The sequence below is a fragment of the Esox lucius genome, chromosome 14 (genome assembly GCF_011004845.1).
Source record: "Esox lucius isolate fEsoLuc1 chromosome 14, fEsoLuc1.pri, whole genome shotgun sequence".
Classification (NCBI taxonomy): Eukaryota; Metazoa; Chordata; class Actinopteri; order Esociformes; family Esocidae; genus Esox; species Esox lucius.
The window spans coordinates 5,550,195-5,572,669 of record NC_047582.1 but is presented as its reverse complement, the minus strand read 5'-3'; the positions used below and the strand labels follow the sequence as shown (position 1 = coordinate 5,572,669).

At 42.6% G+C, this 22,475-nt stretch overlaps 1 protein-coding gene across 3 annotated transcripts in view; it reads right to left on the bottom strand.

Moving 5' to 3' along the window:
- Window positions 1-776: 776 nt before the first annotated feature.
- exd3 (exonuclease 3'-5' domain containing 3) overlaps window positions 777-22,475 on the bottom strand; it is a 49,302-nt gene continuing 27,603 nt past the window's right edge. For all 3 annotated transcript variants that reach the window (XM_034297173.1, XM_010877369.5, XM_010877368.5), the window contains 2 exons: window positions 2,739-2,805; window positions 777-2,637 (listed from right to left, as the gene is read on the bottom strand). In XM_034297173.1, coding sequence (XP_034153064.1) covers window positions 2,261-2,637; window positions 2,739-2,805 — 444 coding nt within the window. In that variant the 3' untranslated portion in view covers window positions 777-2,260. The remainder of the gene's footprint in view (window positions 2,638-2,738; window positions 2,806-22,475) is intronic.

The window sequence follows — 22,475 nt, the reverse complement described above, 5'->3', positions numbered from 1 at the left end:
TTATTTCTAAATGGTTCAAATTAAAGCAAACAAACTGTACTTTAACCCCATTGTCACTGTATCATTCCAAATCCAGTATACTGGAGTACTGACACATAACAACAACACTTTTGTCACTGTCCAAATACTTCTGGACTGCACTGTCTCTGTCATTAGTCAATAGAAGCAACAAAATACTATACTATCATGAGGTTTGCTCTAAAAGTTGAGTGCTGTGCTTCTTTAGCATGGTCCCTGGATATGCTTTGAGAAGGATAAATGTCCCAAGCAGCCGGCAATTGGTTTTAGTGCACTTTGGCCAGCAGCATAGCACCCAGCACCCAACATCCCACCCCTTCAAAAGCACAGTCAGTGTCTGGATTGGAGACTTGATGCTGCTGCCTTCTTTTGGATGGGGTGTCAAATGAGTGTGTTCACTAACATATCCCATGTTACTCATCCTAAAGGTAGGGGTCTAAACTCTGGTGTCCAGGCTAAAAAAGTTGGGGGAAGCAAGAGCATCTGACAAGTAACCAAAAGGCTGCTATATCAAATCCCTGAGCCAACAAGCTGTTGTTCAATCTTTCAGCACGCCTAGAAATCCAAAGTGCTCACCATACCAGCTCACTGCACAATTCACATGGGTTGGGGGTTGTCATTCTCTACATTTCTAATCTGGCCACCTAATCATCTTCAGCTTCAAAGTGGCTCATTATTCCATGTTATAAATCAAATCAATATATGAAATCCTTATTGTAAATCACTCTGGATTAGAGCGCCAACTAAATCACAGGGTCTCAACCCAATGGGCAACACTTTATTGTGAGGAGGGAACAATTACAAATATGATATAGGCTACAAACAAGCTTTAAATTGTCACGGGAAGATGTGACTGATGCACATCTTTGGTTTGTCTCCATAATCTGACAAGTGAAGACCCACAGTAAATGTGATTTTGCTTGTGAAGTACTTGCATACAATGTTTGAATTTAGCATTTTGAAAAAACATGTATAATTCAATTGATTTTTTAAAAGATATTATCAATACAAAATGTTATTTGGTAGCAGAATAATATTTGGCAAATCAGGTCTATTAATATCAGTATTAAAAATCCTACCTATACGATTGCCATAGATGCAAAATACAAAACATGAACTTAAAAGAATTGCTTGCTGGAATGTAACAAAATCAGGCTGGTAGTGTATTTAACATTGGCATGCTCAATAATGGGGAAAGATTTGGCCCCGGGGTAAAAGGTTGGGAACCCCTGTGATGACAATGACTATAACAGAAATATGTACTTCTAACCAGGGCCCATAGAGACCAGGCCAAAAGTAGTGAGGTATAAGAAAATAAGAAGTGGGTTGGGAAAAAGCCTGTGTTGACTAGGGACTGAAAGAAAGGGGCCAGTGGAGGGCTTGTGTTACAGGTGACCTTGCCCCTAGGGCTTATGGGAAGAAGGAAACTCTTGAGTGGTCTGTCACAGAACACTAGCAGTCAGTCGCAGATGTCAAGTAAAGCACCATCACTATCCAAGTATGAACAGTGCCTCCAGGCTTCCTAGTTGAGTGGTCCTGTGTTGCAGATTAGCTTACAGTTCATAAATTACTGAGCAATGAGTAAACATTGAAAATGGCCGTTGACATCCGAAACATTATTTGCAATTCTAAACAATAATACAAAATGTTCTTGTGATCGCTTAAATGCGATGGTGCGTAAACTCAGTTGTATTTATTTAAAAATTCTAATGTAAAGTGTCTTGTGAACTTTGGCCTCCACTTTGTCTCATTGGTTACAGCATGATTCAATAATAAACAAATGTGCAAATGAATATGGAATGGCAGCATCAGTATGTGATATCAACAAGGTAATAAAAGATTTAATGAATAAAGACCCCAGCATACAGTTTGATTGTTCCTTGACACTACATAAAAAACTGATTAAAAATCAAGTGTGAAACAATCAAGATATCTTTATAAAACATACATAAAAACTATCTTCCACAGAAAGACAAAATCAGCCATTTAAACCATAACATCCTAGTTAAAGCGAATGTTCATTCAATTCTAACAACATACTGTCTGTGTAGAACATTGTGTGGTATAGAAAACAGTCCTACATAAAAAAGAAATGGAGGGGAAACTGAAAATCAGTTGTGTGATGACGGTAATCATTCTGGTAGGTCTTTTGCAGTCAGTGGCCTTTTGTTTAACTGCCTGATGAACTGAGATAGTTTGGGGGGGGGGGGGGGGGGGGGGGGGGTTAAGACTGGTTTGATAATTAGCTAGTCTCTTCAGTATTCCGAGTGATACACAACACTTCCTGAAACTGTGACAGGACCCTGCTAAAGTGGGACCCTTCCCAGAATACCTTGCCACAGCCGGTGCAGATAAAGAAGAAGGGAATCCTGGGTAGCAGGCCAGAGGGCACTGTGTGGAGCTGTAACACTGCTCCCCCAGGGAAGGTAAGGCTCTCAGGGTCCAAGTCTGACAGTGGGGCCCAGCGACAGTGAGGGGAGTACCTCAGGGCCCCTTGGGCCAGCAAGGGGGTCGGGGATAGGGGTGTGGACAGGGTGGGCAATGTCAGAGTATCCAGCTGTTCATCCCAGATATCTCCATCCGATGGAACAGGAGGCTGCTGGTGGTTCTGTAGAAAGCCTGTAGAGAACAAAAGAACACTCCAAAACTCCATTAATTTCCTTTTAGAATGAACCACAATTAAAACAAGAAGTTGTCTGAGGACAGCGACTGGGACCAACCTTTCTCCTTTAGCATGCGTGTCATGTCTTCTCTAGGGAGCTTCAGGTACTGGTTGCTGTTACACACCTTGAAATAGACAACAAATATACACTAGTGCTCTAAAGTTCGGGGTCACAAAGAAAAGCAAATCTTTTGCCCATTAAAATAACATCAAATCTGATCAGAAATACACGGTAGACATGATAAACGACAGATTTTTAATGGAATATCTACAGGCACACATGCCCATTATCAGCAACCATCACTCCTGTGTTCCAATGGCAAGTCTTGTTTGCTAATCCGAGGTCATCATTTTAAAAGACTAATTGATCACCAGAAAACTGGTTTGCAATTATGCTAGCACAGCTGAAAACTGGTATGCTGATTACAGCAATAAAACGGGCCTTCTTTAGTATCTTGAGCATCAGAAACTGTGGGTTTGATTACAGGCTCAAAATAACAAGAAACAAATAACTTTATTCTGAAACTCATCAGTCTATATTTGATCTGAGAAATGAAGGCTATTCCATGTGAGAAATTGCCAAGAAACTGAAGATCTCATACAATGCTGTGTACTACTCCCTTCACAGAACAGAGCAGACAGGCTCTAACCAGAACAGAAAGAGGAATGGGAGGCCCCGGGGCACAACTGAGCAAGAAGACAAATGCATTAGTGTCTAGTTTGAGGAAGACGCCTCACAGATCCTCAAATGGCAGCTTCATTAAACAGTACCTACAAAACACCAGTCACAACTTCAACAGTGAACAGCCAAATCTGGGATGCTGTCCTTCTAGGCAGAGTTCTTCCTCTGTCTAGTGTCTGTGTTCTTTTGCCCATCTTAACCTTTTCTTTTTATTGGCCAGTCTGAGGTATGGCTTTTTCTTTGCAACTCTGCCTAGAAGTCTGGCCTCCGGGAGTCGCCTCTTCACTGTTGAAAATATCTTGTAGGGACAGATTTGTCAGGTTTTAGTATCTTTGTGTGGACACATGGTCCAAATCAGGTACTGTTAAACTTGGGTCACGTGCACACGCTTGTCACTCCTCACCCCCTAACCCATCCACAGGACGGTGTGGAACTGTGGCAATGGTGTTCATCCCTGGGTAGCATTTACACTTCCAGGGTACTTTTGTATTCTTTAGCTTTATCATTTGACATGGAAGAGCCCCCGTCTGTAGCCCCCCTGGCAGCACACTGGTGCTAAAAGCCCTGTCAATACACCTGAACTCCACCCCTGTAAACAACGTACCACTTAAGGAGACGGCTGTAAATCCCCTAACAACAGACAGAGACAGGCGCGTCGCTTTCATTGGGGAAAGGTGTCGAGAAACGGTTTACAACGGCAAGACCAAATGTGTGTCTTATCAGTTTAGGTGGTTCTTAGGGGTTTCAGTACTGTGGTCACAACGCCTAATTTAAGACTGGCAAAGTAAAAGAAAATGTGCGTATTTCAGTTGTATGGCATCAATGTGATGTTTTTCCAACATAATTCTTTTTTTTTTTTTTAAACAAATCCAATATTTGCTTACAGAAATTGCATACCAACCTTCAAATAGATCATTTGAAGCTACGTCAATAATACTGGAGCAATGAGATGGACAGTCTGAATAAGTGGAGATGTTTATTGGACTGTTCAAAGCTGTCATCTCAATGATGTAGCATTAGGCTATTTACCAGACCTACTGGCTAGCAAGTGGCTAAAGATAACTAGCAACAATAGTGCTGTCCTGTCTATCACTAAGCATTGCAGGCAGTAGGCCTAGTTAATGGAGGAGTAGAACTTGGGAGCAAAACAGGTGGTAACCGCTGGCTGTCTGAATGAAGAAATCTCTCTCACGCCTTTGGTATTCTACCTAGATGGATAATGGATCAGACTGACACATACACATAGCATTAGCCTGGAAAACAGTGCCTATTTACACAGCTCAAAGTTTCCCATGGTTGAGCAAGTCAAAACCTGCACCAGTTACTCTCCCAGCTTATCCAAGAACTCACACACACTCCTTTTTGTTCTTTCCATCCACATTTGTCTCTCTCTCACACACACACACACACACACACACACATCATTTTCCCACAAATACAGACAGACACTCTGTTCTCACACAAATGTAGACAACACCATACCCACCATACACATGCAATTCTCTCTTTTTCTCCCTCTCACGCACACATGCACAAATACACAAACATAAACACACAGACAGTCATTCACAGCGCTATAAAGGAGCATGAAAGAAACTACTTCTCCAGCTGAAAAGCAAATACTGTGAAATGCCACGGTGATGTTAAAATGGGATTTTTCATCAAATGCGAAAAAAGATGACTGTCCGAGTCATACACAGTGGCCTCTGTACACTCAGTTTTCTTCCTCTATACGCCAACATTTTGGATTTGAAGTCTATAAGCATACAGCATCCTCTTAAATTTGGTGACATATCCTTAGCATCCAAAACCTGTCTGAATCTGTGACCCACTGATATGGACTAACTCCCCCTGATGCGCTGCCAGACCTGTTCTGCACATCTATTTTCCCAGGTGTGTTTAACTTGGTTTAAATTTGCAGTCTGAATTGGCCAGTCAAGACACTCTAATTGCTCCATGTATGACCCACTGTTCAATGTTTAGAGGTATTTGCATGTACTTGAGCGGACAATATGTTTCTGTACACTTCTGAATCCTGCTCTGGCCTTCAACTGTTAAATCAAGTGAGTCAGTTTCCAGTGGCAGCCAAAACTCCCCACGGTATAAAACCCCCTCCACAGCATTTCACAGATGAGGTGATGTGCTGTGGATGTTGGGCAGTTCCTTTTGCTCACAACACTTTCCTATGGCCATCACTCTGTTTATCTGTCCACAAGGCTCTTTTCACAAATTGTAACTTGGCCATCTTGTTTTTGGGGCAAAGTAGTGTTTTTGCACTTTGTACCTCTGTAGTCCTGCTGGTAAAGTCTTTGGCAGATGGTAGTGGCTGACACATTCAAGCCTACCTCATGGAGTGTACATAATCTGTTGGACAACCGTTTGGGTTTTTTCATTCATTATGGTGGGCATTTTTCCACTCTAGAAGTCTTAATTGGCCAACCAGGCCATTTGTGATTGCTGAGGTTAATAGAGCTTTCCTTCTTTTTAATGGCCGTTCCAGGCTGTTTGGGTGAGCCTAAAATTTTGGCTGTATTTTCTGATTTTCTCATAATGGCTTCCTTGCTCCCATGTTGACAGATACCAATAAACTCCAAACGCAAGGGCAAAGCCTAGAATCAACAGTAAACATTGACAGCTCTCGTATGACTATACAAATTATTTGATGGAACATACCAAACTAATCAGAAACACTTGTAAATCCTGTTGATCAAATACATTTGGTGCCCTGAAATGCTTCAATGGTGTAAAAAGTGTTTTTAAGTTAACATTTGTGTACAAATACCATCATATAAACGTTGAGAATCCATACTTTAATCTCATTGTAAGTTTGATTTGAAATCCACATCTTTGGACTACAGAGATGAAATAAAGAACACTTAACCGTCACAATAATCACCTTGTATCATAGTCATTGTTCACTAAGCAGTAAGTTGCTCATATAAGTTATTCATAAAATATTAATTAGATACAAACAATGAAATTCAGTTAAAATAACACGTAAGTTATCCATACATAGCAATAACATTTTAGATAAAAAGTAGTAACATGGGTAAAACAAAAGGTTCTGTCACAGATCTTTCATATGTTCATAGAGATTCTTTTTTAAAACAGTATATTAAAACATTTGCCAAATCAGAGATGTTATATCTTCTATATTCACATTCAACTATACTTATTCATTTTCACAGACAAAAAATCAATTTACAAACAAGCAACTCAGTAAAGTTTCAAATGAGTCCACTTTGTTTTGCTATATAATACAGATAAAATATAGAATCTAAGAATTAATTAAGCTTTTGGATACAAATGTCAAATATGTCCACAATACTTCTTCCAAAGGGACATTATTTGGACCTAACTGAGAAATTCCTCAACCCATGGTATTTTTTGGTAGTCCTCTTGTTTCTTATGGAATCACTCGCAAGTTATCCATACAATAGACAAAACATTTACTACATTAACATTTTTTATGATTGTTAAAACAAATAACCTTTCTCTCTCAACTCTTTTCACATGTCCCAGTATCTCACACTTTTTTGGGACAATGCCAAAGAGAATGTTCCTTGTCGTGACAACAAAGGCTATCAGAATGTGATACTGTGTTTCAAAGGAGAGGAGGTGCAGGGAAAAAAGAAGAGAAAGAGGAGTGATGTGGGAGAGGAAAGGAGGGGTTGTGGGAGAAACTTTCCCCCGGATTCAGAAGCCCATGCAACCACACACACACACACAGTCCCGTTCTCCTCTACAGGTTGCTCCCATGGGAAAATCCTGAACGGCCCACAGGAGGTGGGACCAGCTGGCGGTTAGGTCACATGACCCGGGCCTCTAGCCAATGGAGCGTCCGTGATTTGATTTAAAACTGCAGCGAGGGGAAGCGGGGCAAGTCAGGTAAAAGATCTGCTTGAGAAGGAGGTGTAACACCGTGGGAACTAGAGGTGGGGGGGGGGGGTTGGCAAGAGAGAGACAGGCTCCAGGACCAGCTCTCTCTCTCTACGCTACCTGACCAGTCTGTTACGTGACAGTTAGTAGTCTGGAAACTAAGGCTGACACACACTTGTAGATGAGAAATAAAAGCACATTAACATTTTGTTGAGACCAAAATTAATAATTAATAATCAAAAAGTGGAAACCCAAAAAACTGAATTGGCACTATAATTTATTAAATGCGCCAAAATAAATTCAGTACTATAAATACATGGGTACTGCTAAATATGACATACAAAAAATGCAAGCAACTGAAACTAGATATGAGCAAAACCATCAAAAGCTTTAAAGTCTGCTTCTTCTCAACACATTCATTTTCCCATTTGAAGTACAGTAATTAATTTAAAGGGGTAATGAGGGCATTCAGCTGCTCTTCTAGTACAACCCTGTTTCCAAAACAGTTGGGACGCTGCATTAAATGAATTAAATAAAAACAGAATGCAATGAGGTGCAAATCATTTAAACCCTAAATTAAAAAGAAAATAGTACAAAGACAACATATCAAATGTTGAAACTGAACCATTTCATTGTTTCTTGAAAAATATTCCCACTTTGATAACAGCAATGTGTTTCAAAAAGTTGGGACAGAGGCAACAAAAGACTGGAGAAGTTGTTTAATGCTAAAAAAACTAAACCTGGTGGAATATCACACAACGAATTAGGTCAATTGGCAACATGATTGGGTATTAAAAGATCATTCCAGAGAGGATGGATCTATCAGAAGTGAAGATGGGGACGGGTTCCCCACTCTGTGAAAGACTACGTGGGCAAATAGTGCAACAATTTAAGAATAACGTTTTTCAACATAAAATTGCAAAGCATTTGGGGACCTAATCATCTACGGCACAAAATAACATTAATAGATTCAGTATACAACGGACAAGGCCGAAAACCAATATTGGATGGCTGTGGTCTCCGGGCCCTCAGACGGCGCTGCATTAAAGACACGATTCTGTAGTGGAAATCACTGCATGGGCTCACTTCAGAAAACATTGTCTGTGAACACAGTATGTCGCTGCAACCACAAATGCAATTGGAAACTCTACCATGCACAAACAAGATCCAGAACCGCCACTGCTTTCTCTGGGCCCGAGCTCATTTAAGATGGACTGAGACTAAGTGCAAAACTATCCTGTGGTGTGACAAATCAAAATTTTAAAATATTTTTGGGCGCCAAGTCCTATGGACAAAAGGAAAGAGGAACTACCCAGCTTCTTAACAGCGCAAAGTTATCAGCGCAAAAGCCAGCATCCGTGATGGTAAGGGGGTGCATTATTGCACATGATATGGTTGACTTGCACATCTGTGAAGTCACCATTAATTCTGAACACTATATACTAGTTTTGAAGCAACATATGCTGCCATCCAGATGATGTCTTTATGAGGGAAGACCTTGCTTATTTCAGCAAGAAAATGGCAAACCACATTATGCACATATTACAACTGCCTGCCTGCAGTCCTCACCGGTCACCCATTAAAAACATCTAGCGTATTTTCAAACAAAAAATTACAAAGGAGAACCTGAACTGTCGAGCAGCTGAAATCCTATATCAAGCAAGAATGGGAATACATTTCACTTTCAAAACTACAGCAATCTCCTCAGTTCCCAAAAGCTTACAGAGGATTGTTAAAAGAAGAGGTGATGCAATAGTGTTGATGCAAGAACGTGTGGCTGGCATCAAACTCAAAATGGGTATGTATTTTTCCAAAAACAATAACATTTCTCAGGATCAACAACAGTATCAATATGTTATCTTTGTACGTCCGTTTCTTTGAGATTGAATTTGTAACATCATGAACGACAAAGCTACATGTACTGCAATACTATTTCATAAACACACTGAATTGCAAGTTCCCTTGACAGGTGCGCGCTTGATGAAAGTGACCACTATACGAAAAGGCTGATTTCTTACAATGACCAAGACTGCTGAGTCCTGTAAGCCTGAACTCGGCACAGCAAGGAACCTTTCCTGATTTAATATCTCTGACTAGTCACAGACAGCCACACTGCCAGGTCTACATAAAGTTGTATGAAAAACTATGTACATCATGGTGGTTTATGTAATTCAAATTTTTACCCTCATTTTAACAGGGAAATAAAAAACATTGCTGCCTGGGGAGCTGTATTTGTCAGTGAGAGAAACACTTCTGACCTTGCCAGCTCAGAGATTTGATGTAGCAGCTTTTTAGAAACTGGTCAGATGCTCTAAGCTATAGGTTTCTCAAATGTTTTTGTGCCATGGACCCGCAAAGGATGGCTTTATTCCTCTTTGGATGCAGGCAGGAAACTTTTTGATCTATTTTAGTAGACACTGGGGGTATTGGAATCAAGTATGTGATAAAAAAAAGTATTGCTTTCAATAGTGATATTGCCACAGTCCCTTCTAATGTGTCCTACATAAAAGGAAACTGATGACACTGGAGTCATACCTTTAATTTAAGAGGTCATTATAGCTCAAACGGCTTATGTTAATAAAGCTGGGCAATGTGACAGATTATTTGGGAATATGGTAATAATGCATCTTCAAACATCAGAGATGCCTTATTGCTATTATGAACTGGTTACCAACAAATTAGAACATTAAGGATTCTAACCATTCGGTTAATAAGGCGTCAGTTACCACTACTTTTAGACTATTAGAATTCAGGATTATGTTAATAATGCTGAGTAGATCATGTTGGGTTTGGTTAACAAAGTTCAGTTATGTTTCCTGGATGATTTTGGATTGTGCTTTAATGTTGGCAGGAATGAAATCAGAAAAAATAGATAATCTGTAAAATCCAGATGTGGGCTAGGAGATGTGTTCAATTTAATTATATGAATTTAGGATGTCTAAAATTGTGTCTGAAATACCTATTTCTTCAGGAATAATTACATCCCTGTAGTACCAATTGACTCATAGTTAGATGGTTCAAAAGGAAAACATGAAGTTAACAAATGCAAAAATGCACTGTTGAATTGCAAATTATTTGTAGAAGACTAAACAGGTGTTGCATTTGGCCGACCTAGTGCCTTAACGTTCAACACAGAGTTGTTAAATTGTCTCTCTCTCTCTCTCTCTGAGGCTACATCTGTTATATAGAAACTAAAAAGTGGGTTTGCATAAAGAACGCCAGTCAACAGGACAATCGATTGAGTCTTTTTGTCTGTGGCTTAGCCCTCGGGTCCCCGTCCGGTAGGGATTTTGTTTGGTAGAGCGGCTCTGGAAAAGGCAGGGGCTCCACACTAACACACACACCCACACGCAAACACACACACGCAAACACACAAACCCATTGACTGTTGCCCTCCTACCCCTCAGTGTTGAGAACTCTCTTCAATTACTGGCTGGTGAAAGAGGATAATAGTCAGAGCATTAGACAGTCAGAAATGCACGTTCCCTTGGCACTAAGAGTTAATTCTGTGTTCCCTTTCACCCCTGTTTTCTCCCCTCCTTTCTTTAGTTGCGAGGCCAGGCAAGGCCAAAGATACCAGCTGACTAGCTCAGAACAGCTCAGGGAAACAAGACGTTGGAAAGGTCTTTTAGACAATGCTGGTGCGATGAATAACTTTGTAAAAGTTGAAACAAGACACTAAAATTAATTTGGCTTGCTTTGTAGGGTGTGTTACAATTGTTTTTAGTGAGTTAAAATGACCAATACTCAGAAAGCAATATGTGGTTAAATGCAACTAAGATTAGGATTACTGATTAAGGATCAGTTTAGTCTTCTTGATAAAACTGGAAAAGACCACATTGATAGGCAGAGCCTGGTCCTGGAGCAGTGCTTCATCAAATACAGAACTTGACCTTTATTCAGGGGGTGAAGAATGTTCAAGATAGAAGTGGAATAAATAAAGCCAACCTGATCAAATTATTTTCCGCACCGCAACAGATAGCCTTATCGTAACCGCTAAACAAAACGGTAAGCTCGCTCGCGGCAAGCGGACGATCTCTCGTCTCTTCCAAAGCATCCACTGCAACCGGCTTTGTCATGGGAGCGCCACCAGATTTGATGCATATTACAAACCATCCTCCTTGTACAGGCACACACAGGCACGCACGGAATGTTACTGACGTGTTCCCGTGATTCATCCCCAACTGTAAATATTGACAGTGGCTGCTGCTCCGCCAGTCCCCTTGGCCAGTTCTGCCTCAGAGGAGACACCCTCCCCTGAGAAAACGCTGTGTTGGGACCAGGAATGAGAAGCTGAGCAGGAAGTGCCAACAGGCTAGGGGAAGTCAGTCAGGGAAACACGTTACAGGTCCAGTGGGGCAAGGGTTGCAGAATGCGTCAAACCTTGAACGGACGGTGTCAAAAGGGCTCTGATATTAGATAGGTGTACCTAATAAAGTGGCCAGGGAGAATGTGTATATTCCTACACACAGTGCCTTGCACACACTCCAGGGTTGCATTGGCCTTGTGCCTGGGATCATTGTCCTGCTGAAAAGTGAATTTCCTCCCAAGTTGTAGTTATTTTTTTTGAAAACCGAAGCAGATTCTCTAGCAGTATTTCATTGTATTTTACATAAATGAGAACAAACTAGTCAATCTCACATTTGAGCGTCATTGGTTCAGCATGACATGAATCCTCTTCACAAGCAGTGCCTAAATCACAATGTTTTGGTTTGTTCTGTGGATGCTCTCTCCATGTATTCTTTTTTTGTCCATCACCAAGCCTGTATGTGGAATGTAGCGTTATCTCTGCCAAGCTAGTGGCTGCAGGATGAAGCATGTATGTTGCTGTAGCAGTGCCAGGGAACATTCCCACTATGTGTCATCAGTTAACTCCATAACCCCAAAAGACATTCCAAGATGTCAGGTTTTTTGGGGGGCTGGTAACCTCTACAAATCTTCATTGCGCTTTTCAACCGTGTTCAGCATGGTTCCGTTGTCCTCCTTTCAATACAATAAATGAACCGATTTCTATTCTGGATTTTAAAGCAAAAATCTATTTTTCCAATTAGGATTACTTTTGGATATATGAACAGAACTACAACATCCACAATCTGATTCATTTAGAAAAAACATTTGCAGCCAAACATGTAGCCTCTTTTGTCCCCCTCCAGATGTTTTTTTCGTCACACATCGATTTGTTGCAGATTTATACATTTCTATCACTCCTCACGCATTTCTATGGCTCCTCACGCATAAAAATTAACAAATCGTCCTAGTTGCACACCACTTTTGGCTGACATTAAGTGTTAACTGCGCATGAGAACACATAAGTCTTCTTTTTTTTGTAAGTGTGTGGGGGGGGGGGGGCTTAAATACCATAGAAACAAAAACAAGTTGTTATTCATGGGAAAAGTCGTTGTATCACTAGCAATGGGACAAAACACAAATAGTTACTTAACGGGATATTGATTTTATTGATATACCATTTTGTTTTGACAATACCGCAAAATAATTTTTGCTCTTATTTGCTATGCCAGCACTAAAACAAACTAAAAAGGACCTCAGAAATGGTGAGCAACATTTTTAGAACATCAACATTCTATAAATCACAGTATCAAAACACAATTAAGCATAAAGGCATCCACCTCTTTTAATGCCCCTCTTGCACTATCAATGTTTTGTTTAAAAGGTAAACAAGTAAGGTAATATATTTCACTGCTCTGTCTGAAATGTCTCAAGTACATAAGTATTCAGACCCTTTGCCATGACAAACTAAATGTACTGTCCTTTGATCATCCTTCTCTTAAAATTGTTTTAGAAAGGTACACACGTCAATACAAGGTCCCAAATTTAACAGTGCATGCGAGTGCTAAGTCATGAATTCCAATGCACTCTGTAGACTCGGTAGATATTCACACTTCTGGAGAAAGTTGCTAAAGCATTGAAAGTTCCCAGGACCACAGTTGGCACCGCCATTGTGAAACAAAAAAGTTTGGAACCACCAATACTCTTGCTAGAGTTAGCTGTCTTGCCACTAAGTAAACGGACAAGATGGGCCTAGTTCAGGGAGGTGAACAAAAACCACTAACTGAGCTTCAGAGTTCCTCTGCGGAGATGGAAGAACCTGCTGGAAGGACAACCATCTTTGCCGCAAACCATGAATCAGGCCTTTGTGGTAGAGTGGTTAGATGAAAGCCACTCCTAATTAAAAGGCATATGACATGTTGCCTGAAGGACTCATGAGGAAAAAGATTCTCTAGTCTGATCAATCAATCAAATGTATTTAATAAAGCCCGTTTTACATCAGCAGTTGTCACAAAGTGCTTTTACAAAACATCCAGCCTGAAATCCCAAGGAACAAGCAACAAGTGTTGAAGCACAGTGGTTAGGAAAAACTCCCTAAGAGAGACCAAAATTTAGGAAGATAAAAACAATGATAAAAACAAAACCGAACTGGCCTGAATTCCAGTGCAATGTCTGGCGAAAACAAAGTACCATTAATCACATAGCTAATGCCATCCCTACAGTGAAGCATGGAGGTGGGAGCATCATGCTATAGGGATGCTTCTCAGTGGAAGGGACCGGGAGACTGGCCCGGATTAAGGGAAGGGTGAACGGAGCCAAATACAGATAGGACATTGACGAAATCCTGATTTGGATTGCACAAGACCTCAGACTGAGGCGGAATTTCATCTTTCAGCACAACTACAACACAAAGCAAACAGCCAAGACAAGAATGAGTGGCTTTGTGTCCGCAAAATCTGTAAAAAGTCCTTGAGTGGCCCAGCCAAAGCTTGGTCTTGAACCCCACTGAACATCAGTGGAAAGACCTGAAGATTGGAGTTCACCAACACTCCCCATCCAATCTGACAGAGCTTGACAGGATAAGCAAGAGAATTCTTCTCTGACAGAAGAGAAACACCCCAAATCCAGTTGTGCAAAGCTGCTAGAGGCATTTCAAAGAAGACTCAATGTTGGGATTGCTGCCAAAGGAGCTGTTACAAAGTACTAAATAAACAGTTTGAAAACTTATAAAGGTGACATACTGCATTTTTTTCTATAACACAACATAACAGAGAAAGTGAAGGATTCTGAAGATGTTCAGAAGGTACTGTAGAATCTTGAAAATCATTTTAATAACCTATCACACCGGCCACTGGGTATGGTGATAATATGGTATCCTGAGTTCCCTGACAATTCCCAGACGTATGTAGCAAGCAGGAATAGATAATGAACTTCTATCAGTGTGTGAAATCAGACACGATCAATCATGACCAATTGCAGAAGTACACATTTTTCGCCCAGACTGGTCTTCAGAAAGGACATCTAGCCAGGTCAATAATGTGTAGTTAATGTGAGAACACACACAGTGGGGCAGATAAGACTAAATGAATTAGACACCCAGACTAAAATGTACGCACGCACACGTGCGCGTGCACACACACACACACACACACACACACACAAAGAGAGAGAGAGAGGGTGAAGGGAGAAAAAGGGAAAATAAAGAGCTGACAGGATGGCAGGGTTAAGTGGTAATGATGCAGGATAAGGCATCCGTGTGTGTATGAGTGTGTTTGTGTGTGTATGAGAGACAGCGCACACCAGAAGGACTTCAAAGCACTCCATCAGAGCGTTACTGTGTCAACAAGGGACACAGCGGCCTGAGGAGAAGGGAGAAAAGGAAGGAGAGAGGGAGGGAGAGAAGGAAGCAGGACAAGACGGTGAACAAAAGCACAAGGAACGTGGAGAGAGGGGGGGAGGGGTTAAGATGGGGTGGTAAAGGAGCTGTGGTGGGGTGAGGGGTGGGGGGTGGGGGTCACCTCTGTGGCTCTGCTGGTGTGAAAGCAACGAGGTAGAGCCAAAAGAAAGAGCAGAGAGCGTTCCTGTGTCATAGACCCCAGCGCTCCCTCCACGACCCCCTCCCTCCCTGCCCCGTCCGGCCCCAGCTAAATTCCCCAGGGCCAGCGGCAAGCCCTTTCAGTCTCCTGTGACACAGTAATTATAAGTGTGGGAACTGAATCTGTCCCTTTTTCGGTGCCCCCTCGCCCCCAAACCAGCCCCCCCCCCCCCCCTCCTCCGGCAGCTCAGTCCACTCCACCTCAGCCCCTCTATCTAAGAGGCAATGCCCCCCTACCCGCTCCACCCGACACCCCCCCAACCCCAGGCCTGCACTGCACTGATATTCATGGGAGCCGCACCCCCGCTTGGCCCCCACCCTCCCTCCAGTGAAAGAGCATAGCCCACTATCTCACAGAGCGGTCAGTGCTACACTGCTGTCTCTCCGGCTTTCTGTCAAGCCCCCCCCACCCCCACACACCCTCTTCGCTTGCTATCTCCATACTGATAACCATGGGAACCGCACTGTGGGAACCGGCCGCCGGGTTCACAAAAATAGGCAGAGGACAGCCGAGGCAAACTGAAAGGGAAGTGACCAGAGAGGACATAATGGAATCCTTCCGGAGGGGGTGGGGGGATATCTGGATGGACAGGTACACAGGTTTCCCATCACCTCGTCCCTTGTCTTGCCTGCAGATGGACGCTGCCCTCCAGGTTAATTATTTCACGTCAGTGGGAGCGTCTGGTTCAAATGGGGAACGTGCAGACCCTCTGGGTCTGGGAAGCGGTTGAGGACCGGAAGGGCGTGTCCTACCTCGTTAAGAACAGGGATTTCGACAGGCTCCTGCAAACTTGCATCGCCGCGGTAGCAGACATTTGAAGGGTCGCTAGCCAGTCTCCAGTAGTCCCCACCCAGCATACCGCGTAAGATCAGGAAGCAGCAGACGGCTCAGAAGTCGGCCGGTCTGTTCCTATTAGAACAGGGATGAATAGGGTCCCCTGCTTCACGAAAGCTGTGGTCTACGCATGAAGCCGTGGTCTACGCATGAAGCCGTGGTCTACGCATGAAGCCGTGGTCTACGCATGAAGCCGTGGTCTACGCATGAAGCTGTGGTCTACGCATGAAGCCGTGGTCTACGCATGAAGCCGTGGTCTACGCATGAAGCCGTGGTCTACGCATGAAGCCGTGGTCTACGCATGAAGCTGTGGTCTACACATGAAGCTGTGTTCTACACATTAACTTCTACTTTTGATGGATGGAATTCAGGTGGCTAGAACAACAAAACACTTGTTGGGACTCAGCGGGCCCGAGAGCATGATGGGTATGAGTAATGCACAGGCCTTGTTGAAAGTGACAGTCCTGTTTTATTCCCTTAGGGGAATGACATTCTCTGGCCTTCCACTGTCATGGCCTTGATAACCAGGTACCCATGGCCCTCCCACATGGGTAAGAAAGAGTTTGGACACCTGTCGTTAATGAAGCACATGACAAATTAAAAGTGATTTGAGTTAACTTCTCTCTCTCTACGCCAGCAGGGTTAAAATGCCTGAGAAGACTGCAGTTCCTGTTCCTGTGAGAAAATTGCTTTTGTCGTGGGGACCGAAAAGAAAAGGGGGGGGTTATAGACGCAAGTGGCGTATCATCATTTTTCAGCTTTTACACCGACCGGCCAAACCTGGGCAGGCTAGCAATTTTTCCATTCCATTTTTATCCCGTTTGTCTTTCAGTATCAGTTTGGGTCTCTCTTTCTCCCAGACCCCCCCCCCCCCCACCAGCCCTTTCCCAGGCCAGAACTCTTCCGACCTCCTGGGCCCTCCACCTCGGCCGTCCCCTGGGGGTGTCTCGTTTCGACCCTTCCCACCCCGGACTGCCCAGCACTCCCAAAGCAAACAGACTCTCCACCCTGATAAGATCGCTCAGGCAACGCAGTCGGCTGGATGGAGGCCTGGATGACGGGAGGAAATGCTGCCAGGGTCGGCCTGAAGACCAAACGACCTCCTCCATTCCCAAGCCCAACTCACACACATGCGTGTGCACATGGACACACAAATTGCACGCACACCCACACACTAACACACACACCCTTAAGAGAATATAGGGTTTGGAAACAAAAAAGACAGGGGCTTAAAGATGCAAGCACAGACACAACAAAATCATAGACACATACAAGATATGAAAACGATGGATATCAGCTGAAACACAATGTCAAACACTGCATTTTTCTGGTCATTCTGACTGCGGCACGCACGCACGCAGTCTGTTCCTGAGGTCTCATCAGGGATTAGCATGGAGTCACTCCGGTGCTGCTTGTGCAACAGTAAGTACTGTGCACGCGTGCGCATGCAAGTCAAAGTTCGAGGCATCCCTCTTTAATGGTCCTGTTGCACTATGACCCAAGAGCTATTTCTCCTAATGCCTGTGCCACATTGAGACCAGATGATTAACAGAGACCAGGCAGCGAGGGTGCCAAACTCAGGGGGCGAGGGCAAGAGGACCAACACGGCCGCAGGCAGCTCCCAAAAACAGGCAGGACAGGGGGGGTCTGCTGAGGGGTAGCTAAAAACAAAAAGCCTTCAGCCATAAAAAAAACAGCAGTTTGGTTTAAAATGTTAAGAGATGAGCCAATCTAATTCCCTGCTCATGGTGTGAACTAGGAAAGGAGAAGACAAAACCAGCCGAGGCATCTGTAACATTGAGCGGAGGAGACTAAACACATCCACAGAATCACACACACACATCCATCTGTAACATCAAGCAGAGGAGACTAAACACACACACAGAATCACACACACACATCCATCTGTAACATCAAGCAGAGGAGACTAAACACACACACAGAATCACACACACATCCATCTGTAACATTGAGCGGAGGAGACTAAACACATCCACAGAATCTCACACACACATCCAACTGTAACATTGAGCGGAGGAGACTAAACACATCCACAGAATCACACACACACATCCATCTGTAACATCAAGCAGAGGAGACTAAACACACACACAGAATCACACACACACATCCATCTGTAATATCAAGCAGAGGAGACTAAACACACACACAGAATCACACACACACATCCATCTGTAACATTGAGCGGAGGAGACTAAACACATCCACAGAATCACACACACACATCCAACTGTAACATTGAGCGGAGGAGACTAAACACATCCACAGAATCACACACACACATCCATCTGTAACATCAAGCAGAGGAGACTAAACACACACACAGAATCACACACACACATCCATCTGTAACATCAAGCAGAGGAGACTAAACACACACACAGAATCACACACACACATCCATCTGTAACATTGAGCGGAAGAGACTAATCACATACACAGAATCACACACACATACATCCAGGGGGTGCATGCCCACACACACACCTCTACTAAAAAGTCCCATAGCATGTGCAATTATTTGCGTGGGAACGTGTCTTTCTAGGTACAGTGTATCTTGTATCACTTCTGCTTAAAGGGAAATTACAGTGGCGCAGCATGAATCATTGGCCTGAGAGAGACGATCACATTTCACTATCTCCAGGGAAACTATTTAACCATGACCACTGAGACACCCCAGCAGTACATGGACCAACAAGTTCCTTCCCAGTTTCAAAAGTAACAACAAAGACATATTCACACACCTAATTCCTACAATAAAAGAATTCTGCCTATCTGAACCAAGAACGTCACAAAATATCCTTCCCACCGACTAAGGACAGCTGGTGGGTTTGTTAATGGTAGCACGGTCTACTCTCCTGTCTGGTGCTGATGCTAGGAGAATGTAGCCGAATTGGGGTTTCAGAACCTACCTGGGTCATATACAGGGCTGGCCTGTAGCCTTTCAAGATCCTATGCTCTGATCACCACGTTGTGGTAAAACATTTGTTTATCGATGTCTTCCCTCTTGACAGCATAATGTGTCAATGGCTTAAATTCTTGCAATTACATGCATTTTTCCAATCTCAATCTTGACCCCTTTCATTTAAATCACATTTGTACATATGGTAACTTTGCCAGCACTCCAGTAGATATCGATAATACAATTGTTTTTGAAAACCATAAAGGGACTTTTTACAGTTTATTGTCTGAGATAGATTTTATTCAGATTTGGATATCTAATCCTTTATTTGATCTGAAACTAGGTTATTAAAGAATACAAATACTGTAATGCAACCACAAACATTACAGTATACAATAATTTTATAGCAGAAAGGAGAGGTAAAGATCTTGACAACTGCTCAATTGTTTGTATTAGAGGTATCAGAATACATCTTACAATATTATTACCAAAATGACATCGATTGCATCACTGAGATTCCAGAAGCTGAACTTGAGCACTAGAGTATTTTGCTGGTGTTTTTAGCTGTTGCAGAACAGCATGTGCATTATAACATGATAAGGATCAAGAAAAGATCCAGTCCCTGGTTACCTAATGCTACTCATAAAATGAATGAGGCATGGGCTAAGCCTAGAAAAACTTCAACCTCGGACTGGCAGACTTCTAAGACATTGAGAAATTTCTGCACAAAACTTATTAGAAAAGCACAAACTGATTTTTATGTGAACACACTTTGTAATTATATTGGAAAACCATCCAAACTGGAAAACACTGATGACTCTGAAGAGTAATGCTTCAACCACACTGCTACGCCTAACCCAAATGAACCAGAACAGGAACCAGGCAAGCCTAGTTCAGCTGGGCCGCAGTTAAAAGTGATAACTGTTGTTGCCCTCCCTGGACTCAAACCCGGGTCTCCCACATGTGAGGCTGTCTTTAACCACAACACCACAAAGCAATACATATGCCACGTGTCAGTATAGCGTCTCGACATTAGATAATTTAGTCACGCATTAACATCACGCCAAGTTTGAATATTTCGCTAGACACCATTAACGTTTCTTATTAAGTTTACTACCACCACAAATTGCATCTTGGAACTGCATGGCTTTTGCCACTGGGCGTTTTAACAGCTTATTAGTAGCTAATGAAGGTTGTATCCAGCAAGTTTTTGGCTATCCGGAACAAATCCTAATGCATAATTAATTTTCACTGTGACAAGATTCAAACACAGGACCTATAGTTTGCAGGTTTGCGTCTCTAACCACTACGCTATTTAACAAGGGGTAGTCAGGCAGTCACTCACTCACTCACTAACTAAGTCAGTCAGTCAGTAAAAGACAACCGCTCTTCTTGGCCGGCTCCACTTACACAGTCCGGCAATAATTATTGAATTATAGCGGAATACATGACAGTTGAGAAATTATGCAGGACAATACTGATGTTAGGAGTCAAGAGTTTTTAATGAGTCTATTCACGGAAAAAGATGTCTAAAAAGATTATACCTAACTACTGACATTAAGAAAACAACTGGGGCTGCTAAAAGTGATCGATGCTTGTTGGTTAGTGCAGTACCATTTACCAGTACCAAAACCTCCCAGTGATAGAACCCAGGCTAATGTAACTAATGGGACTGAATCTTTATTTGTTGTTAAACACTTAAGGTTTAATTCTCCTTTCCACAAGGTTCAATCTCGCTCTTTTATTATTCACTCTATACACCCAACCAGTGGCCCTGACTCCGGATATCAAGTACCCTCACCATTACAGATTTTCAATGTAGCCCCAGCTAAGCACAGTTGATTAACTTTGTCAACTAATTATCAGGCTCTCATTGTGCTCGTCCAGAGCTAAAACAAAATGTTTGCTGTTGGAGTGCTGGAGGACTGGAGTTGGGAACCTATGCTCTATACTATTGCTCAGTTTTTTATGCTGACGAAGGCGCTATATGTTGTGGCTCCCTCTCTTGCACAACCTGTTGCACACCTGACTTTCAACTCTTGTAAAATGCATTTCAATCAATCAATCAATCAAATGTATTTATAAAGCCTTTTTACATCAGCAGTTGTCACAAAGTGCTTTTACAAAACATCCGGCAACAACAGTAGTGTTGAATTTAAGTGGCTAGGAAAAACTCCCTAAGAAGGCCGAAATTTAGGAAGAAACCTAGAGAGGACCCAGGCTCAGAGAGGTGACCAGTGCTCTTCTGGCTGGGCTTAAGAGTGTTAACTCCATGCTTAAGAGAGTTAAGGCAGTGCTGGAAAATAATGGTGGCCACACAAAATATTGACACTTTGGGCCAAATTTAGAAATTTTCACTTAGGGGTGTCCTCACTTTTGTTGCCAGCAGTTTAGACTTTAATGGCTGTGTGTTGTTATTTTGAGGGAACAGCAAATGTACACTGTTATACGAGCTATACACTCACTACTTTACATTGTAGCAAAGTGACATTTCTTCAGTGTTGTCACATGAAAAGATATACTCAAATATTCACAAAAATGAGAGGGGTGTACTCACTTTAGAGAGATACTGAAATGCATGCGGGCTGAGTCCAGAAGTCTATTTAAACTTAGTCCAGGTCGGAAGCATGACCAGATGGACAAGGACAGGGACAACACGGGGGAGGGGGAGGTGTCAGCACAGTGGCAGCTGAAATCGTCAGGTATGGTCTTGATCTGCAACACAACCAGGAGGACTTTGGACAGGTAGGCAACGGGTCTTTACAGCCTTGTACTCAGGTGTGGGCCAGGACCTCATGTCCCTCCCAGAGTGAAGGGTAATGGCAGGAGACAGGGAACATTTAGAAAATGCATTCCTTAGATCTACAAGGATTTATAGTGGAGGAGAACTGACCCTACTCCCCAGCACAATAATATAGAAACGTAAGACATTGGGGCTGAGACAGGGGGGTCTGGTGACACTGTGGCCCTATCTGGGGGAGGCCCCGGACAGGGCCCAACAGGCAAGAAATCAATCCACCCATCTTAGGTTGGTATTAAATCCAAATAAAATTAAGTATATGCTCTTCCCGAGGTCACAAAATATACTTATGGGTGACCCCAAATGACTACCCTAAACATTTCTGGTTTTGAATACTATGCACACACATGGAATGGCATTCAGAATTAATTTCAAAATGTTTGTGCCTAGAAGGCACATTTAATATCTGATAACCAAACGTTTTTTTGTAAAATTAGTTTACAATGTTTGTGTATTTTTATATCTCCCTTTTGTAATTGTTTCATTGTGCAATTAAACAGTAAATAAATAAATAAAACCAGGCACGGCTTGGCGGGTTTCTCAGGACACATGAAATTCCTCCGGAAAGATTTTGCAAAAAAGTGGTAAAAGCATCATTGACAACACTAAGAAGACAAACTTTGGACTTTGGTTGAACCACCACTTCCAAACTGTAAATACACAAACACATGTATTGGTGTTTGTGTATTTTCTTATTATTCCCAGACTTAGTTAGCAAAAAGGCCAACCAGCGGGGACCCTGACTGAACGCTCATGTCAATTACATCTGGAGTCGGCCTCCATCAACCACACAT